At 46.4% G+C, this 20,845-nt stretch overlaps 1 protein-coding gene across 3 annotated transcripts in view; it reads left to right on the top strand.

The window, feature by feature from the left end:
• The first annotated feature begins 750 nt into the window (after positions 1–750).
• Positions 751–20,845, top strand: part of ankrd50 (ankyrin repeat domain 50) — a 29,717-nt gene continuing 9,622 nt past the window's right edge. The window contains exons 1-3 of one of the 3 annotated variants that reach the window (XM_042074491.1): positions 751–961; positions 1,931–3,070; positions 10,583–10,815. In XM_042074491.1, coding sequence (XP_041930425.1) covers positions 2,514–3,070; positions 10,583–10,815 — 790 coding nt within the window. In that variant the 5' untranslated portion in view covers positions 751–961; positions 1,931–2,513. The other 2 variants (XM_042074492.1, XM_042074493.1) reach the window with 2 other exon arrangements.

The raw sequence follows: 20,845 nt of genomic DNA, 5'->3' as shown, positions 1-20,845 counted from the left end.
GTCATCATATTGTTACCACGTTATTACCAGGGCTGCAGGGAGTCAGAGTAAAAGGTTGCGATCACACAATCCAGGCTGGTGGAGGGCACAGTAATAAGCCCAGCCTCAAGACGTTACCGGCTGACCGGGAATTCTCCCAATCCTCCCTATTGCCTTCACTGCTGATCCAACAATTATTGAAAATCATGTAATAGGACTAACCTACAGTCATAGCTGAAGGAGAACAGGAAAAAAACAACTGAGCAATTTATCTGACAAAAGCTACTGACCATGTGTTAAATTATTATTTTTTTAAAAATAGAAAAAAAGATGACCTCTGCTGCTGCATAATGGCTCATTAGTGCTGTTAGGGTAGGCCTAACATTCCCACCAAGGGTGGTAAATGAATATAGGCCTAAAGCAGCCTAGCCTAGTAGACTTATGATTGTACTTCATCCTCTAATGAGGATCACTGATCTGCAGATGTTCTGGATTATGGTTTAAGCCTAATTCTAAATTGAGTTCGAGAATATGAAGTATATGGCATTGCATTTGTATTAGACCCGTTATAAAGTTATAAAGTCTATAAACTAATTTGTGCTAGAAAAGAATGTTACAGTGGGCCTAACTGTAAAGGCAAAGCTATCAAATATGGTGATAATGGCGTCTTTCATAAGACTCCAACTCCCGTGAGGTATTGCGGGAGTTACGGCTCTGGTGTGCTCTGTATGCAAATGCAAAATTTTAGAATGTTTGGAGGCGGAGAGAAGCTTTGAGTGTCGGGCTGCGTTAGATGGCAGCAGGAGGAGCCCCCGTTGAAAGAAAGAAATGCAAAGACACGGCTGAACGGAGTGAAAATGTAAGAAGGAGATCAGCATTGGGAATAACTACATATTAGTAAATCAACGATTGCTTCGTGATTTACTCGGGTAGAAGAGAAAAAGGTCTGAAGCATCGAAAAGGAATAGCCCACCGGCAGGAGGTGAGAAGCTGTGTAGCTTATTAGACATTTCATCCACACAACAGCTTGTAAAAAAATCCTCCAGCGTACGGTATTTGACTGAAGTTATAAACAGTGTCGCCTATTACACCGATAAGGTAGGCTATCTCTGTTGGTTGGAATAGCCTAATGTGTAAAAATTGCGTTCTTTAAACAGACCCAGTCATCAGCAATCTCTTGGATGATGTTTTCTCCAAATGCATTGAACGCCTCAACCCTGTCTGTCTGAAAGGGGGTGAGGTTTTTTGCCATACAAAATATCGTGGCAATATTTATTCTGATAGGTGTCAGAGTAGTCGTGGGCGCATTAGGCATTATTCTTATGGAATATGGATGGAGACTAACGAGGTACGAGGTTATGTCCAGTCTAGACTAAGGTTTCCCGGTCGGATAGTCCGAATGCTTAAAAAACTCTTGCTTCTTTTGTCGTTTGTTTTCTGTCGCTGTCGCTTCTCTGTGACCAAGAAGGAATTTACTTCGTATATTTCAAACGTTTGATCATATAAGAAGCAATACAGCACGAGTTTTAGAAAGATACCAGCACTTTACGAGGTAATTTGCTGCAGTGGTTTTAGTTATTCGACATTCGGTCAGTAGCTATGGCTTGGAGAAGTGGAGGGCACCCATGATCCTGCAGGCGGAGGAAGGGGTCTTCTCATTTGGAGACTTGCCTTTTCCCTGCACTGGTCGGACGGGGATTGTTTGCGATGGAAAGCCACATAGGAAGGAAAGGGGATCAGTGGGTCGAGAAACTAGGCTAACCATTGACAAAAATTAACGACTGTGCTTTGAGAAAACAGTTTGATACCACACACAGGCGATTGCATAGGGTAAGTTGGTTGTTGCGAGACCGCCGGGGAACCTATTGCGAGGACAGGTCACTGACCACTGGTTAGGCTCGGAAAATGTATCATGTGCTGTTTTTGACACTGGTTTAATGTTTTATTTCAGGAAAGACATACAATGGGCCATGTTATTGGAGAGATGGACGCTCCGTTGGCAGACTTTCATCAGTTAATGTAATGGAAACAATATCGCCACTCTTGCATACAGCTGCAACGCATCAACGGAAACAAATCACGGACCTCCGGTGTTGGTCCACGTTAGCCCACGCGATTTAAAGGGACGATTTATGCAGGGATGTTGTAGGAGCGAGGTTTCCTGTTATGTGGTGCGCTATGTCAACGACGCAAACTTGGATACACACCGAGATAGCTGTCGAGCCACGGAGAAAGCCATGGAAAAAGTTGGTGGAAAATCCATGGTTTAAGCCCCAACAGTGACTCCTCGCTGTTGAGAAAAGCAAGCACCAGCTCCAGCATCAACTGTGTCTGTGCAGCCTCATCTGATTCCGCGCTGCTGCTGCAGCAGCAACAACAACAACAACAACCACCACCACACCATTTAATCGTATTCAGAACACTTTGGACAGCTGCGGTCGACTTGGAAGACACATGTGGAGCCAACGAAATGGATACCTGTGTTTGCAGCTGGCTTGCCCGGGGTTAGAAATGTGGCGGGCAAAACGAGCCCTATGAGGAATAGCCTGAACAGCAGTAGCTATCTCACAATGGCACAAACCAGTTTGCTGCAGGGGAAGCGCTTTTACTGCAGGGAGTGGGTCTTCCACAAGATCCAGCATTGCCTCCAGGAAAAGACTAACAGCCTCGGCAATGTGACCGGCAGCACACCCAGCAAGCAGGCTGTCCCCACCGCCGGTGGGCCCCCCAACCCGATCGGTGGCGGTAGCGGAGGTGGCGCTGCAGCTGGGTCGGGCAAAGGGGCGGCCTGGGGGGTGCTGCTGGTGGGGGGTCCGGGCAGCGGTAAGACGGCCCTGTGCACGGAGCTTCTGTGGCCCAGCTCTCCGCAGGGCCTCCACCGTGGCCTCCACCAGCAAAGCCTGGCCTTCCACTTCTGCCGGGCGGACGACTCGGACACGCTGTGCGTGAGCGGCTTCATCCGCGGCCTGGTGGCGCAGATCTGCCGCGGCGGCCTGGTGCCAGGCTACGAGGAGAAGGTGCGCGACCCGGCCGTGCAGAGCGCCCTGCAGCCGGGGGAGTGCGAGCGCAACCCCACCGAGGCGTTCAAAAGGTAGGTGATCCGTGCGAGTCAAGCTATTAGTCAACCAGTAGCAGACACCCACAGCCAAACTCTCTGTTGTTTACATTACCCCTAGAGCACGCATGCAAGCAAACACACGCACACACGCACACCCAAATACACACACACACACACACACACACACCCAAATACGAACACACACACACTTGCTCTCCCTCACTCATACCCCTGCAGGGCTGGAATTTTTGTTGATGTTTTCCTGCTGTGTGACATGCTGGGAACTCTCCCCAGTGGGTCCCTGGGAAGAGAAAGGTCAGCTATTTTGAGTGGCATTGAGATTCAGGTGATTCAAAGGTCTCTCTCTCTCTCCCTCCCTTTTCTTTTGACCCATCCTCATAGCCTGGCAGCCACTGGAAACAGGACACAGAGCTTAGTGGGGGAATCAGCGACCTGCATGATGTAGTGTGATCAAGCCTGGGAATTTAGGTTTTAGATGTAGGCCTTTCTTTGTGGGGCAGAGTTTTAAAGGGGCTTTCACCCTCTCTGGGGTGGCAGCGACACGTGTGTGTGTGTGTGTGTGTGTGTGTGTGTGAGTGGCTGCTTGCATGACTTGTTTGGGGCCAAAGTCGGGGGGCAGTCGAGTCTGCTGCACTGGGAGGCAGGAATGCAGCGTTGAACACACGGGCCTCTGTCTGGCCATCTGCTGACGCTTAATGCGCCATTTCAACATCACACACATGCACACACACACACATGCACACAGGCAGAGGAAAGTAGGTCAAACGTTCAGTAAGGTAAATCATTTCTAAACGGTCAACAAAGTTATTGATTTATTCCGCGTCTTCACACCTTAGCCCAAAGAAAGCCCTTTACAGAGAATATCGGTCTCACACCAATCAGGAATAATGCTGCCTCACTGCATGTGTGTGTGAACCCTGCAGATAAGGGTCTCGACGGAAACCACAGAGAGAGTGAGAGAGGACAGGAAGAGAAGGAGTGAGAGCGAAAAAGGAGGGAAAAGAGAAAGAGGAAACCAGGAGGGAGAAAGAGAGCGATGTCTAGTGCTTGGTCTGTGTGTATGCACGTGTGAATCAACAAAAACGGCTTGTTTTTACAAACCAGTCCAACAGCCCGGCTTTGCCAAACAGGTTATCTCCCAGGGGCTGACAGCGCTGCCCTCAGCAGAGCCTTCTAGACAGCAGACGGCCCGGGCGAGGCTATCGCATCAAGATCATTGTCTCTTTGTTGCTCTGGGCAGAGGAGAAAAAAAAAAAATCTGCACTTTTCAGAGCACTATTTTATCACCTCTTTCTCACATGTGAGGCCTTTTGTGGGTGACGGGGTGCAGGAATAAAGAAGCTCTTTTGGTGCCACAGATGCTATCAAGCCCCTCAGAGATGGAATGTAGGAGATGTGCACTTAAGCCAACATGTCGAGTTCTGTTAAACCTTCTGCTTGAAGGACAACAAATGTGTCCGGCTGTTGGTGTGAAGGAGGAGGAGGAGGAGGAGGATCTATTTTGTAAACCGTAGCATTCATTTTATTTATTTATTTATTATTATTATTATTTTTTTCTGTTTGCATGTTGTTGGAGGGATATGATTCCATCTCCTCAGCAGCAGCTGGGTGGTTATCTAATGCTTGGCTGAAATGCACTGAGAATGTTTTGGTCTTGTCAGTGAATTTGGTGTGGCTGAGTTAGCTGTGTAATGTCCAGTTCATGCAGTGAATTCCTACTGGATAAGATTGAATAAACATTTCTGAGAATATTAAGCTCCACTGTTCTGTTTTTTGGTGAAAAAGAAGTCTATACAATATCCTTGACCTTTTCTCAAACATTACCTGCAACACGACACATGTGGGCTAAATTCCTTTGTAGGGTAATATACAAACACGCGTGTTTGTTGTAGGCAACAGGCCGTTTGTGTGTACGTTTGCTAACCCTTGCTAAGCACCGGCCCTTTGTCACTTTTATATGTGTTGGGTCATCACCCTCTACTCTTTGTGTTCCTGTGTCACCATCTGATGTGCTTTTGTCCTTTTAGTATCTTTTCAGTCCCATGGGCTTTTGTGGCATTGTATACAACACTTCTGTTTTCTTAGTTTTCGATTTGGAGAAAAACTGACAAGGCATTTGGTCTACACATACTGCATGAGGCTTTGAACTTTTCTCCCCCTTCTACGTTCTTTCACTCAAAAACTTTTTTAAAAAGCAAAAAAAAAAGTTTTTTATTTGCATCTCTGTGTGTGTGTGTGTGTGTGCGTGTGTGTGTGTGCATACAGAATTGCTTTAGAAATTGTTTTTTTTTTTCTATTTCGATACAGTGGGGTGGAATTAATTTGCCCGTGTGATTTGAAGCTATCAAAGAGAGTCTGGCCAGGCCAGCTTCCCCTCGTTGCCCTCTGAGACAAAGGCACGAGTGCAAACAGGTTGGGGGAGGTACGCAGACCAGGTCATGTGGCCAGTCTGGCCACTGTGAGTGAGGCCGAAGCTTTTTGCTGAGGAAGCAGGCTGCATTAGGCTTAGGTGTGTGTGCGCGCGTGTGTGTGCGTGCGTGTGTGTGCGTGTGCCTACGTCTCTTTCATTTTTTTTGGTGTGTTCACGTATGTGTAAGGTGGGGGTGGGGTGGCCACTCAAGGGGCCAGTCCTTTTTGAGGACAGTTGGTAAGCTCTAAGCTCTCTTAAGGATTGAGACATAAAGCTTTCAACTGTAAAACTGATATAATTATCACATCTGTCATTTGTACTTTTAGGGAGTTTGGAAGCTTGCTCTGTGTATTTCCATGTTCAATTCTACCTCTAATTAACACTTTGTGGGTTTAGGCTTTTGTCATCTTCTTTCCCACTGAACTCAAGCTGTCAGATCAGATGACATCTGCGCAACTCAGCAATACAGGCCAAATCGATAATGAACTTCTGATTAAGCTGCAGAAGTAGTTGCCGAGCTTTGTTGGACGGATGAGAGAGAATGGCTGTCCTCTGGTAAAATAAAAGAGAGTGGACCGGAGCAAGAAAGGCATACGCAAGTGGATTAAAATCTCACAGCAGCTTTATGGTGGGCGATGGGCGTAACCTAATTAAGCGTCACTCTGATCTGAGGTCCGGGAGAAAGAATGTGTCTGGCATCTGGAGAATGCTCAATGCCTCTGCTTTCTCTCACTTTCTCTCGCTCTCTGTTGCTGAAAACAACTCTCGCAAGGAAACACTCAGGGAAACTGGAGATTATGGAGACATGAGAAAATCCGACTCCATTTGGCCTGTTTTCCCACAATGTAGTGTCCCCCCCCCCCCCCCCTCCTCCTCCTCCTCCTCCTCCTTCACTCCACGGTTTCCCTTCTTTCAGCCCTTCCTCCCTCTCCTTTCATTCTCCACGTTGGATACATTAACTGATCAGTGGCCTGTGTCTTTCTAATGGAAAAACAGAGCAATGAGACAGTGGAGAAAGACAAGGCTGAATCCATGGGAAAAAGAAAGGGGGAGGGAAAACGGGGAAAAAAGAATGAACACAGGAAGTGTCTCTCTCTCTATCCCTCTCTCCTTCTTTTTTTGCTTAAGTTGAGGAGACAGAGAGAGGGAGAGGGAGAGAGGCCAGGCTGAGGACATAAATGGAGGATGAAAAGTGCCGGACCTCCTTCGCTCAGTGCAGGGCTGCGAAAGATGCAGCAGATTAGTCCACATTTCAAAGGCTGCTGCTGCTGCTGCTGCTAGGACCGCTGCGACGCGGCAGAGAGAGAGAGACAGAGAGAGAGAGAGAAAGAGAGAGAGAGGGAGGGAGAGAGAGAGAGAGAGTGGCTGCAACGATGACTCAGCAGTGTGGAGCCTGCCCCTGTCCACGTTGGTTTGCGTTGGCAGGAGACCGGGCCCCCGAAACCAGGAGGGAGAGAGAGAGAGAGAGAGAGAGAGAGAAAAAGAAAAAGAAAAAGAAAAAGAAAGAGTGGGAGAGAGACTGTGTGGGCTGAGCTGATACATCCCACTTGTGTGTCTCTCCGCTCCTCTCTCACACACGCATATTTGGATGCTGAGTCCAGCAGTCAGAGATGTGAGTCTGTAGGAAGCAAAGCGAGCAAAGCCCTGCTGGTGAGCTTGGGGTGGGACATTTCTGTTTCTAAACTCCTTTTCATGCAGGGGCAGTTTCAAGGCACAGAACTATTGTAAATACTTTGATACTAGCATAGCCAAAAGCGTGGGTGAGGCAGACAGGATGGTCTGATGAATGAAGTACAATACATAGGAGAATATTGACAATGGTGCTTGAGTCCTGCTAGAGATGGCTGAAACACTCATCTGACCCCTCTGGACTAGAGCATCAAATCCCTCTACTTTTCACTTTTGTGTTCAACATTGCTGTGTACTGGTGTGTCTGTTTGTCAGCAGTGTGATTAATTGACAGCAGAGTTGTGGTAATTCACAAAAGGTGGTTGAAGTCACTGAGTGAGATCTCTGAGAGCTGAGAGAGTCAATGGTACCCACCATGGGAGGTTTCGTTTGCAGAACCCCGCAGGGTTCCCTCTCACCACAAACCATCACTCACCAACAACTTCCTGTTGTTCTCATAATGGCTCCAATCTTTAGGTTCGCCTGGAACTCTCGAGCTGGTCGCTTTTTTTTGGGGGGGAGCCCATTTCTCCAGTATGTCCCCCAGATGCCTAATTTCTGGAATGAGTGAATTGTTAAAGTTTAAATACAGGGGGTTGGAGGGGAAGCTATAATTAAATCCATTACTCATGAATAAAAAAGCGTTCTTTTCTCAGAGTCTCCACATTACAACGGGCTCACATTAATTACATTGAGGAAGTCGTTGATTTCCAAGACTCCCTCGACGTGTTGTTCTATCACAAGTCAAGTCATAAGACACACAGACTATACAGACCATCTATTACACACTGGCTTTACTACCCTGTCAGAGAGAGAGGGATGGAGAGAGAAAGAGATTAAGAAAGAGAGAGAGAAGGAAAGAGAGAGGGAGCACAGACCCTAAAGAGATTTCAAGACATTTCATGTGGGCTGTGCATCTTTTTTGCAAGAAGAGATCTTGATAAACTGCAAAGTCAGAATTGCTCCCTAACTTGCAGGGGCTTGTGGACTTTTCCAGCACACAGTGCTTCTGTGTGCTTAAAGCATATCTCTTTGTTCCACATTGTTTTGTTGGTTTTTGGTGTTTTTTTCCCCATTTTTCTGCGTGGTGAATTTTGTCAGATGCCTCAAAGCGACGTCTCTCCTGATGCTCCATCATCTGCAACGTTTGAAACATTTTTACTGTTTACCAAAGTTGGCACAGCACCAAGACAGCCTTTTTATTATCTCGTATCTTTCCTTCCTTTTGGTTTACTTACCTCCATTTTGGTTAACACTACTATTTGCACTGAGTATACATACTTTCGAACATGCATGGAGTTAATGTACAGATTTAATTTTGCCATGTAAGCACATAGCAAACAATATATTGGTATAATGATACTGCCATAATGGACCCATGTTTTTTGTCAAGCCTTTTGATTAGTCTTTTCATGTCTATGAATAATGTGTTTGGCTTGTGTAGGTAGTTGTAAATCCCTCTCAGTTATGCTCATATGTGTGGCAGATTGTACTGTATTGTTCCTTAAATGTCCTCCATAGCCTTTTCCTTCACCTGCTGCTCTGCCTCTCTGTAGCAGAGCAGTGTCATTGCTGCACATGCTTGCTGGACGGCTGCCATGGCCTTGGTGTGCCGTTGCATGATGGGAAAACTTTCGGGCCTGGTGCCCGCTCAATAAATCCAGCTCGGTGAATTTGTAAGGTGTGGGCACGTTGCCCAGGGCTCGCCTGCCCTGTCGAGCAGCCGACGTCTTCACTAACCGTCTCCATGAAGGCGCGTTTCACACAACGCCGTTCGGCTGCTAAAGACGGTGACTGCTCTGCGGCAGATGGCGAGGGTGGCAGGCCAGGCTTGCCTCTTCACCACCTCCTCCTCCTCCTCTCTCCCTCCCCCGAGCAGCCCTTTTCCACCCTCTGCGATTGTAATTTGCCCTCGCTGTGTCCTCCATCACGCGTTTGATGGGGAGCCGCTAAACAGTTGGTCTTCAGAGCAGGATCCGCACTTCTGTGCTGTCACCAGTCCTCTGTGCTGTCATTGGCCCCTGTCGTGTTGGGAAAGAACTGTCTCACCAAGCGTAGCCAAATTGCCCAGACCCTAAGTCCTTTTCTGGTACTAACTGCCAGTGGCATCTGATGTGTATTGGCTGGGATTAAGAATAATTTTATTGTAATTTATTATTTTTGTAGAAGAAAAGTACTTTCTTTTCTGTGTGATTTTGTTGTGATGTATTAGTGTAGTAGTTGGTTGTGTTCACTGAGAATTTGTGGAGATTAAGCTCAATCTTCAGGGTAGCATGGGTAATTTAGCATCACAGTGTCAAGAGACTCTCAGCCTCTGTATGTTTGTAGTGGCTATAGGCTCACAATGTTGGTTAGGCATCAAGCTTATATCGCTAATTTACTTCCAATAGCTCATTAGCTACATGTGGTGCGATGCCAAACAGACTTTCACTTCAATACATCACTTCAAAACTTTAAAAAAATGAATCTATTAAAATACTCTGGTGTGTATATTATGCTGTGGTAAATCCTCTCTCTCTCGGGCAGATCTTTCCCTCTTATTGACAGATATTGAAATGTGTGGAGGTGGGTTTTGAGGGCGAGACGTTGGGCTGTATTTAAGAGGCATGCGGTCGATCTAAATTCGTCTCCTCGTAACTGTGTCTAATTCGGGGAATCGGTGGGAGCACGCGCAAACCCAGAGGCCCGGCCTCAGTTGTGGTCGCGGGAATTCACAAACTGCCGAATACTTCTGAACGCGAGGACTGGCATCCCATGGGAGAGGGAGGGAGGGAGAGAGAGAGACAGAGACAGAGGCCCCTGAAGACATGGACTGATGTCCTGCCAGAACAAACATGAACCCAACAAGAAGAGCAGGGCAGTGAACCATAGGCTACACATGAGATGCACACTCAAGTCAGCCAATGAGATGCTCTAGATCCAGCGGCTGTCCTGTTCCGCTTCCATTGTCTGGCATACATAAGTGATTTTTGAGTCGATATGTCACTTAAAGCCTCCAGATGTAAGGACCTCGGAGGGGTGTGTGTGTGTGTGTAGGGGGACAGCTCTGAAGTGCGCTGGTGTGGCTCACTGTCAGATAAACACTTTTGTAGATGCTGAATGCAATGTTCAGTCAATTACTGCTGCTTTGCTTTCCCCCAGGCTGTTGCTAAGCATCTAGTTTACATTATGTTGGAATATTAGTTGGACATGAATATTGGCATAGAGCACTCTCATTCAGAAGTGGTAATCATTTCAGGCTATTTTTGTTGAGGTAGGGAAGAAGGTTTTTAAAATGCAAACAACAATGTTCTCCTATAAAAGAGTGGCTAAAAGACCCACGCACAGACAAATGGATAAGGACATGGTAGTGTGAACATGCAGGTTAATTAGTGCTAATTTAATAAATTCTGCCATCTCTCTCTCTCTGTCTCTATCTCTCTCTCTCTCATCCTCCCCTCCCTCAGGTGTGTGCTCCTGCCCCTGCTGAGTGCAAAGCCTCCTCCCCAGGCCCTGTTCCTGCTGGTGGACTCCATAGACGAGGGCTGCCAGTTGGGGGAGAGCGAGCAGCGCGTGGCCTCGGGCAGCCCCAGGACCATCGCTGAGCTCCTGGCCAGCCACCACGAGTTCCTGCCACCCTGGCTGCTCCTCGTCTGCTCCGCCCGACGCCAGAACAAGGCCATCACCAAACTCTTCACTGGTACGGTGTCTCTGTGTGTGTGTGTGTGTGTGTGTGTGTGTGTTTGTCTTCTACGTTTGACTAACCCGACCCCTGTCTTTGATTGAAAGTGTGGTGTCATGGGTAGCGAACAGTGACTGGTCTGCTTTGTTAGTGTGCTACGCTGAGTAGCATTAGAACTGTTGATGATGGATGCTGCTATTACATCTGAAATGCCACCACTGCCTTAAAGTAGGGCTAAAGCAGTTCCTTCAGCAAGACATACAAAGAACAGCCTGCTGCTTATACTGCATGTCAAAGCCCAATTCCAAGGTAGGTGGAGTTATACTTTGCGGTATGACATCCATTTGAAGCAAGTTCATACCTTGGGGTAAGGGAGGTTAATTGGGTTTTATATGTATATTTATACATCACAGTTCTATTGTCAGGCAATATGATTTGTCTAATTAGTCTTAACTAGAGATTTTTTTTTTTTTTTACCATTTTTCACAATGCCATGTTAAAGAGGTCCTCCATTCAACTGAGAGCTGCATGCATATTGATTGAAAACACAAAAGGGTTTTGTCTTTTATAGCTTGAAAGATTGGAGAATTGTAAGGCAGACTTCTGTACTGCCCTCCCTCCCCTCTCCTCATCCCCACCCCACACACTTATTCCTTTCTTGAACTGTCAAAAATTTCCATGAAATTATAAAGAATTTGTGAAAGTCTCTTGAAATCCCGACATGTGGTGTAAATCTTATTCATTTTCTTGGAGAGGGAAGGGATCTGCTGTATTCTACCCTGGGATTTCGCTGTTGCTCACGTCTTTTATTAGATATTCTCACCTCCTCCAAGGTTTCCTTTCACGTATGCATTGTGAAAATTGTCAAGCTGCCTTGCCACTGCTGAACTCAGTGCACATCAGGCAGCTGCAACAGCCACATCAGAGACCTCTAAATGCAAATTGTGGGATGTGCTTTAACACTGCGAAATGTTAAAGATTAAGTCTCGCCACAGCACACTCAAATACCACAGCGACTCATGGAAATTGTTTTTGCTTTATGTGCTGTGACAAGCTGAACTGTCTGGCATTATCTAGTTGTCAGGGTACCAGCCTACACTTATGAAATGAACAGAAAAGCCTGGTATGGCATTAAGCTCTGTGTGTGTGTGTGTGTGTGTGTGTGTGTGTGTGTACCCACTGTGTAGGAGGAGCACCTTCTGGTAACCTGCTGTTCTGTGCATATCTCTCACCTCCAGAAATGCAGTGTTGTAGAGAGAGTGGGGTGGTCCCATGCTCCATCCTCTCTGTTGTTACATAATCAAACAGCCTTTTATGCTTCCAATATGATTCACCCCCAAATGGCAGCTTGATTAGCTGCACTGTGCTACTAAAGCACTACAAATATACTCGCCAAGGCGACATCGTAATGAAGGCATGTTCAGATATATGAATAATGTCAATGTGAGTCATTTTTGATGGGTCTCCGCCAGTGGGACTATGACTAGATGACTACGCTTTGATAACGTTTTAACAGCGTTGGGCGTGAGGCCGCACTTTGCTCCAAAATTAGCCAGCTCAGAAGCCATCGCATGTTTTTAAACATTCGTTGAACATCTTTGCGTTTAATTAGCCAGCGTCTCCACTGATCTTGAGCCTCATCTGTGCCTTTCATATCGATACTTCAGTGGAAGTAACGGAGCTCGACCACACGCCTCAGATGTTGGTGGGAGTCAAGCTGCTGGAATCTCAGTCAGGGTTGCGACTCGGTGACTCGTTTTTAATCAGTCGGGCAAGGTTGGCTCTCTCCTGCCCTGTTCCGCGCTTTATCTCTTTGAGGGTTGTTATGGGCCCTCAGGCAGTCTGTGAATCAGCACTCAGTCATAGCCTAAAGTCTGTGCAGCAGTTAGAGGCACAACCACCCCTTTCTTCACACACACTAACACACACACACACAGAGGGCTATTACCACTGATATGTCATTCGTTTTTTTCACAAGCAGTGGATGAGAACAGGTGACACAAGTAGGGATTATTGAATATTCAACTGAGATGTCAATGAAATAAGTGTGTGTCTGTGGAGGGCAGACTAGCTTGAGTTATAGTTTAGTAATACAGGGATTACTGAAAAATTACTGCAGTTGCTGAAAGGATTGGTTTAATTGAATCTATGGTACCACTGACACAGACACAGCCACTTATAAAGCTTAAATGCAGCCATTTACTTTTCTTCCTCACTTCCATAAGGAAGAGATTTATCACAGCGCATGGACAAATAAATACCATTTATCATCATTTGTTGTTTGACTGATCTCCTGTCTCTCTTCCTCGTTTGGCATGTTCTTTGATAAGAAGAACACCCTGGATAGGTTGCAATAGTCAGGTCTTTCCCAAAAGCAGATGGATTTGTTTTTGCTAAATTGCCCTTGATATATATCTAGCCTTCTACGCGAGTTACACAAGAGACGCCATGGCAGCTGGAAATTGAATAACCAGGTTGTTGTTGTTGTTGTTTTCTGATTGCTAAAGTGTTCTCTTTAAGTGCGAAGTTACGTCAAAAGTAATTGAACACTTGCCCTACCAAAAGATGCTGTGTTTTTCTTAAATGTCATTTTTGTCAAATAGCACACATGAGTGAAGGCATTCGACCACTGAAATATCTGAATGTCTTTGGAGAGGTCTACTGCATGTTCAGATTACTCGGTCATTCTGTGAGTCAGTCATTGTCCTCCCTCAACTGCTCATCGCTGAGCTTCTTGCCATTTGGGTTTGGTTGAGGTTTTCAGTTTATTTATTATTCTGACTCAAGCTTTCCAGGCACCAGTGTGCTCCTAGTATATTTTCTTTTTTTCTTTTTTTTTTTTTTGGGGGGGGGGGGGGGGGGTGGTTGATGGAGGCCCTAATTATAACCTCAGTCAGAGTCCTCATGATTCCTGTATCGTTTGTTTCAAAAATATGCCAGAAATTAGGGAATTGAGGCCAAGCAGCTACTAAAAATAACCTCCATATTGTTTATTTGGCCAGTTTCTCTTGGCACAGAAGTGCTCCAGTGAAGTCTTGCTGGGTGCAAAGAAAATCTTTTGATATGAACAAAAACCTTTGTACTTGGAAGACAACATGATGTGTGTATCTGTGCATGTTGGTGTTTGTAGTTCAATTCACTGTGTGCTACTTGAAGTCTGTCTATTTGTGTCTGTTGCATGCTGACTATTTTCATTCATTTGTTTTAGTTTTTGTGTTTGTCAGTGTGTGTATATACTGTGTTTGTGTACAGTATCTGTCAGCATCAACATGTTTTTATGAACCATAGAACCATACTGCTGTATCCATTGAAACAGTCTAGCTTCCATCAAGGACTGAGTGGCAAGCAAATGATTTCTGGCAAAAGAGACTATGTCCTAAGCATTGCCAGGCTTAAGCATTACAAGGAACAAGAGGCCATCATAGCTTCTGTTTTTCTCTGAGTCTGTGTAGCAACAGACCCCAGTGTTGCCATGGAAAACATCCTTCATCACATCTAGGCTAGCAGCCTCTGTGGCTAATAACAACATCAGTGGAATTTCTGCCTTCCTGATTGGGTTTCATCTTCAGGATAAATTTGGAATTCTCTCTCTCTATTTTCTCTCTCTCTTTCTTTCTTTCTCTCTCTCTCAGTCCTCCAGTCTATTTCTGTGTGAAGAATGTGCTTGGGGAAGTCGAAACACCTCCTGAGACCCTTTGCAGGAAAGAGCTCTGCACTACGAGTCATTCCCCCACCCCCCACCATTCCATCTCCCTTGAGCCGGCATATCCGTTGAGGGCTTCACAAATAAAGAGCCGGTTGTTGAAAGGCAAGCGAGAAAGAGAAATGTTTTGCTACTGAGAAATACACTGCAGGACAAAGGAAAGTTCACAGAGAGTGCCTTTTACTATGAGCCCATCAGTCCCAGCTGGTTTTCACATTGTAGGCCTCTGCCTCATCTTCCTCTTCCTCTAACTCATGCTGAGGAATCCTATAGAGGGGATAGGTTTCCGTTCCTACTGTAGGACCGGGAAAAGGCTTTCTCCTTCTTTCCAGGTTTTCATCTTTTCAATCTTTCTCTACAGGTCTTTTGTGTGAAGTCCAAGGTGAAAGGGCTGCCCCCCCCCCCAAACACACACACACACGCACACAAACACATACCATATACCCACCCCCCTGCTCTCCACCTCCACCCTTGTGTTTTGAGTGCTGCTACTGTACTGTAAGGCCACGAGGAAGGGTGAAGCGAAGTGGAAACACTTAGGCGGAGGCTGTGGTCGCGAGGCGTGGGGGGGAAACTGTGCCAATTTAACTGGGCCTCCAGCGGAATGAGGGCAGGAACTGGAGTGGGGCGGAGAGGGGCCCTGCCAGGGCTCTTTAAAATAGAAATGGCCACTCATCCAGATAGTAGCCCTCCAACACACACACACACACACACACACACACACACACACACACACACACAAACATAGTGTCTCATGCATGGGGCATTTGCCTCAGTGAAGCATCTGTGTCAAGAGGTCAGTCTCTGATCCAGGCTGATTGTTCAACCGGCCACTTTGAGTAGCCCTCACTGGCTGTAAAAAAAGGAGGGACAAAATCTGAAATGCGGAAATCAGACTCACAAGGCTAGAACATCAGCCATTCATGCCCGCGGGACAAGAGGGAGACTTGTGTGCGGTCAAGTCTGGCAATTGACAAACTAGGATCTTCTTTATTCTGGTGAAAAGAGTCCTGACAGACATGTCCGCTAGCGCCAAAAAAAGCTTTTATTGTCTACTGGTCTGTTGGGGAACGTGGGTATGAATTATGGTAGGAGAGGCCTTCAGTACAGCACCACAACCACAGTGCTCACTTGAGTGGGTCTAATTTGTAGCATTTTTAGCTGTTGTTCTCATGCCTACCTGTCTTAATTTGCTTCCCCCCCCCCCCTCAAACGTCTTGCCAGTGCCAGCCAGCACGTCTTGCCAGCAAATGTGGCATTGAAAAGGGCCCTGTAATCTCCACAAAATTGCGTAAGCACTTTCTCTGCCTGAGCACATTATCAAGAATATAGGGGAAAGCGTAATGGTCACCATCTGTGTGTTTAACGGGGAACTCTGCGTCTAGCCTCGCAGGCTTACATAAAGGGAATGCACTCCTTGGCTCGGCAGATGTAGGTGCCGTAATTAAGGCAGAAATATTTCATTTTCTCACTGGAAGGAAGCTGTAAAATCTGTGCTGTCAGAGACATGCATTCAGATGGTTTGCATTCTGTTTTTTCCCTTCCTCGCAAATTGAAATGATGGCAGTTTTTTTTTTTCGCCTCTCATTTTTTTAATACTGTCTCCTGAGCCCTATAACTCATTGTTACCACCCTGTAACTCTCAAGGATATTTTTTTTTTTTTAATTTTATTTTTATTTTGCTTTTCGCTCACAAACCCTCTGTGGTTCTGCCCCCCTGGATTATTTATGACACTCCCTTGCCAAAAAGCCAGCAAGGCAGCGATGGGGAAGGCATCTCTGGGCGTGTGGTGGGGGCACATGTTTTTCTTTCCTCCTCTGGTGCGTGTCTTGTTTTTGCTAGGGCTCTTCTCTCACTCCACTCCTTTCCTCTCCTATCCCATCCTCTTCTCTCTAGCCATGAATCGGACCGTACACGTCTCCACTCCCAGGTGACAGGCAGGATTTACTGTCGCTGACGGGGAATGGAAATAGCTGCTCCTCTAGTGCCACCGGCTACCCAGACCACCATGACCCACAGAGGTCCTGACCACACACATACACTCTCTCACACACCACACACACACACACACTCGCACTGACTCACTCACTCAGTTGCGAACACATACACTGACCTCCAACCACAAAGCACTAGCAGCATCATGGCGGTTGTCTAACCCTTTCCACTGAGGGTCACCAAACCTTCCTCCCGCTCCATCCTCTTCAGTCCTCTCCGCCTTTTGCCAAGTGGGTGGGGGTAAACAGAGTGAGGCTTGTGACCCCCCCCCTAAGCCCCCCCAACTCCTCCTGAAATTCTGGCCCACTGACAACACAAACAAAGTGCCGTGAAGTGGCCCAGGCTGTTTATGTCTCAATGGGTCAGGTATGTATGTGTCCATCCACTCAGAGCAACAGCAGCAGCAGCAAGAAGAGGAGGAGGAGGAGGAGGTTGGGACAGGAATGGAATTGGAGGAGGAAGGACATTAATTTCCCATCAGGCGCCGCTGTCGTGAGACTGTGACGTTGATGGAGGAGTCTGGAGCACATTCAGAATGGCCCCTTTTTTTTAGCCTCACAGACACAGGGAAGAAAGGTGATGTCAGCGGCGAGCAGCTTTGTGTGTCACGTCTCATTGCGCTTGATGAAAGAGAGAGAGAGAGAGAGAGATGCAGATAGAGACAGAGGCATGCTCTTCACTTCACTCCACTTTGCGTTGGAAAGGAGATACGTGTGCTCTCACCTTTAAAAAAAGAGCAGGATCAGCATCGCAAATGAGAAACACGCTCCCTTCATTAGCATTATCCCTCAAACTGCTAATTGGCAAACGTCTGAAAAGTTGCAGGCACTTGAGCCTGAAGGTCGAGTGTCGCACAGACCTCCTCTTCACCACTTGTTCTCAAAGCGGAAGAGAACAAGGAAGAGAAAAGAGCGGTAAAAGAGAAGTAAAGGAGCACCTTTGGATCTCCTGGCACCAAGTGCTGAAGATGAGGGGTAATCCCACACAGTATACTGTAATTAGCCTGCCAGGGTGCCTGCCAACGGCACAAATGACAGGGCTGGGGTGTCTGAGTCCATCAGTCGCTCAGGTGCAGAGCTGCACGTGTAGTCATGAGTCAGGACACACTTCAGCAACGTCTTGCTCCGTGGTTGACCATCTTTTCCCTCCTCTTCTTCTTCTCATTCTTACTTCCTGTATCCCCTGTCTATATGTATATGTCTAGATGGTATATATTATACATATCTGTGTCTGCATCTTTCTTGTGTATAGGTCCGGCAGTTTCTGCAGAATCTTAATGCTTGTGGGATCTCCTTACCTTTCTGTTTCAGTCTACCTTTCTGTTTGTCTACCTTCTATCGATCTACCTTTTTTCTTCTCCCCACTATCTTCAAATCCTATCTTCTCTGGCTCTGCCTCTCTCTGTGACACTGTTAAAACTTCACCCCAGTGCTTTTAAACAGCCTGTCTCTGCTATCCTTGCTAAACAGTGCCACAAAAAGACTGAAGTAGGCCAGAACAGCCTGACAAAATAATGGCACCCCCAAGGTTAATTGGGCAAACTGAAGCCATTGTCAGAGTGACTGAGGACAGGAAATGCAGTCACACGTAAGAAGGGATCATTTTAAAAGGTCTCCACAAACTTCCTGTTGCCAGGAGGTGTGGTGGTACAGCAAAGGTGTGAAAACGGATGGGAAGTATGGATGGAGAAAATAATACACTTTGAGTTCTCTCTCTCTCTATCTCTTTTTCTTCCTTGCTCTCTCCATTATTTTCCTTCCTGTCCTTTTTCTCTCACTTTGTCTCAACCTCACTCCCCCTCTCCGGTGCTTTCTGTCTCTGTAGATAATGCCATTGGATGTACAGCACCCTCCTGCCAGCTGCATAACTTCTGCAGCCAAGAGTCGTTTTTATTTTTAGCCCCGTGCTCCCGCTGCTGCTGCTGCCTCCGCCGCTGAGGCCTTCGTTAGAATAAGGCATGTTGGTTCTGGCCTTAATTAAAGGCTCTTAATTATGTCGTAATTCGATTTCAAGAGAGGAAAATGGCTGCGGCGTAGTCTCTGCCTGAACCTCAAAGTTCATATATAATTAATGAAGGCGAGAGAAAGAGCCCTAAAGTTAAGGTGGTATTTTTGGATGTCTCGAAAGCTTTCTTTTTCAGAGGTTCTGTCGTGTTTGGGTTGTCTGCGCATGCCGATGCCGACAAATAATTTTGTGCGCACCTGAGCACTCAGTCCAAATCCTTGTTGATAGTTCACCAGATGGGACCTTCAAATCTGCATGAGTGACTTACATCCGCAAAAGTGGTTCCAGACTCTCCAGTAATGCCTTTCACCGGCACTTACATGGTTGCTTATTTGAAGCGACTTGATGGCCAGTAAAACTACATTTATTATTGTCAGACATGGTTGTTGAAAGTTCAGACATCCTCTGAAAATTCCCAGTCCCACGCCTCAGAGCCATATTCCCTCACCTCGAACCCTTCCTGGCCTCCCAACCCTTCCATGACCCCAGTAAAGGAGTTGCCGGGTACTTGCAATACTTAGGACCTCTTTAAGGCTTAATGCACCGATGCGAAGGCCATCGGCCCAGACAGCCTCCAGGTGCAGACATTCTTTTTCACAAGCTAGTAGCGTAATGAGGCTGTCTAGCAGATGATGTTTTGTTAGAGCGCCGGGAAGTATACCTTATCTAGTAGATACAGCAGTGTTTGCAGAGTAAGTAGTTGGCTGGGGATACCTGTAGTGATCTATGCATTTGGAGCTCGCTCTCAGATGAGCTCAAAATCGCTGCCTCATGCCTCATCTAATATCAGACGACTCCCCCTCGGGGAGGATCCATCAGCACCCACTAACATTTTGTTCCCAGACTGTTTGACACAGGTGTTGACTTAATAGTATTTGGTTTTCTTTCTTTCTTTCTTTCTTTCTTTCTTTCTTTCTGTCTTCACACGCAGTCCTTCAGCACAGCTGCATGTACCGAGAAGGGCCTCATCGCAATGTGGTGAGACACACGTGTGGGACAGTAAGGCTTTATTAGTGTCACAGGGCTCTGCTAGAGCCTCCCAGGTGTGCTTCAAAACGAATTAATCTGCCCAACCTCCATCCGTTCCTTTTCAGACCCCCTCACCCCCCCTCCACACACACACACACACACACACACACACACACACACACCTCTGCCCATGTCAGCATTCTTCAAAGCAATACTGTGTGCCCGACAGCTAACAAAATCTCATTTCATTGGATGATAGGGAAGCAAGTCCGCCCCCCCATTGGTCTGAGTATTTGTTTCTGTCAGCTGTCTTGTGCTCTGCAGTGTTATGCATAAATCACTGCTGATGGATGTCTATGCATAGGCAGGGCTCCCATGCTGGTGGTATGATAGTTTTTGGTAGATGGAGGACCCAAGTTAGGACGCTTGTGTGTGATTCGAGGCATACAGAGAGAAGGGGGCGGTGTTGGAAAAATGCAGTGCAAGCAATACAGGGTTGTTGCTGTTACTGATACCGTTAAGCTTGGTATATTTCCTGTTAAATTAAATTTGGCTTACATCAGCAAAGGGCGGCGAAAAACTTGTCCATTAAGTATTGCTGCTCCTCAGACTGACTTTGTAGCTTTCTTGCTATCGGTTGTGCTCGATAGAAACACATGGACATGCCAGGGCATGACTCACTCTGTACCTGTAATGGACTCTTTGTATGAGATAAAAACAACAAAAAACCCCATCTGTTTGTAATGGTTAACCATGGCCCAACCTTTTAGACTCAGCAACTGTTGCACACATCAACAATGATGTGGTACTCATACAATAACCTCAGTTAGAATCATGAAAGTGTTTGCAACAGCTTTTTGTCTCGACTTGTGGTTTTGATTTCAATTCGCATTCTTTTTTTAATCAAACAAAATGAGGCTCCGAGTTAATTGAAGGAGTTTGTATAAGAGGAAAGACACTGTAATGAGATGTTTATTTATAGCATATTTTCTCTCCCTTTGGTGAGGGACTATCCCGTATAATTATAAGCAGACAACTGTCATCTGGAGTCGCTAGCTTTCCCTCTCCGTCTCGGCCTCTCTCCATCTCTCCCGTTCACTGTAGGAAACACCACTTCTTCTAGCCTCTCTCAAACTTTCCCTCTTTTGCCTTTGTGTAAGATGCAGGACCTCCAACAAACAAACCCGTCGCCACTGTTTAAAAACGGATCTCTCAACATGTTTGACTGATGGAACATTTTTGTTGGTCTGCAGTCCCTTTAGAAGTTTGGCTTCTCTCTCTCTCTCTCTCTCTCTCTCTCTCTCTCGCTCTACTCAGTGGCCGCCTCTCTGTTTTGAAGCCAGGTCCTCTGCAGCTGCTAGACAGACATTGGTGTT

This window comes from Alosa sapidissima, chromosome 20 (genome assembly GCF_018492685.1).
Source record: "Alosa sapidissima isolate fAloSap1 chromosome 20, fAloSap1.pri, whole genome shotgun sequence".
Classification (NCBI taxonomy): Eukaryota; Metazoa; Chordata; class Actinopteri; order Clupeiformes; family Clupeidae; genus Alosa; species Alosa sapidissima.
Note: the sequence above shows the minus strand (reverse complement) of the source record. Positions and strands in the feature narration are given on the sequence as shown.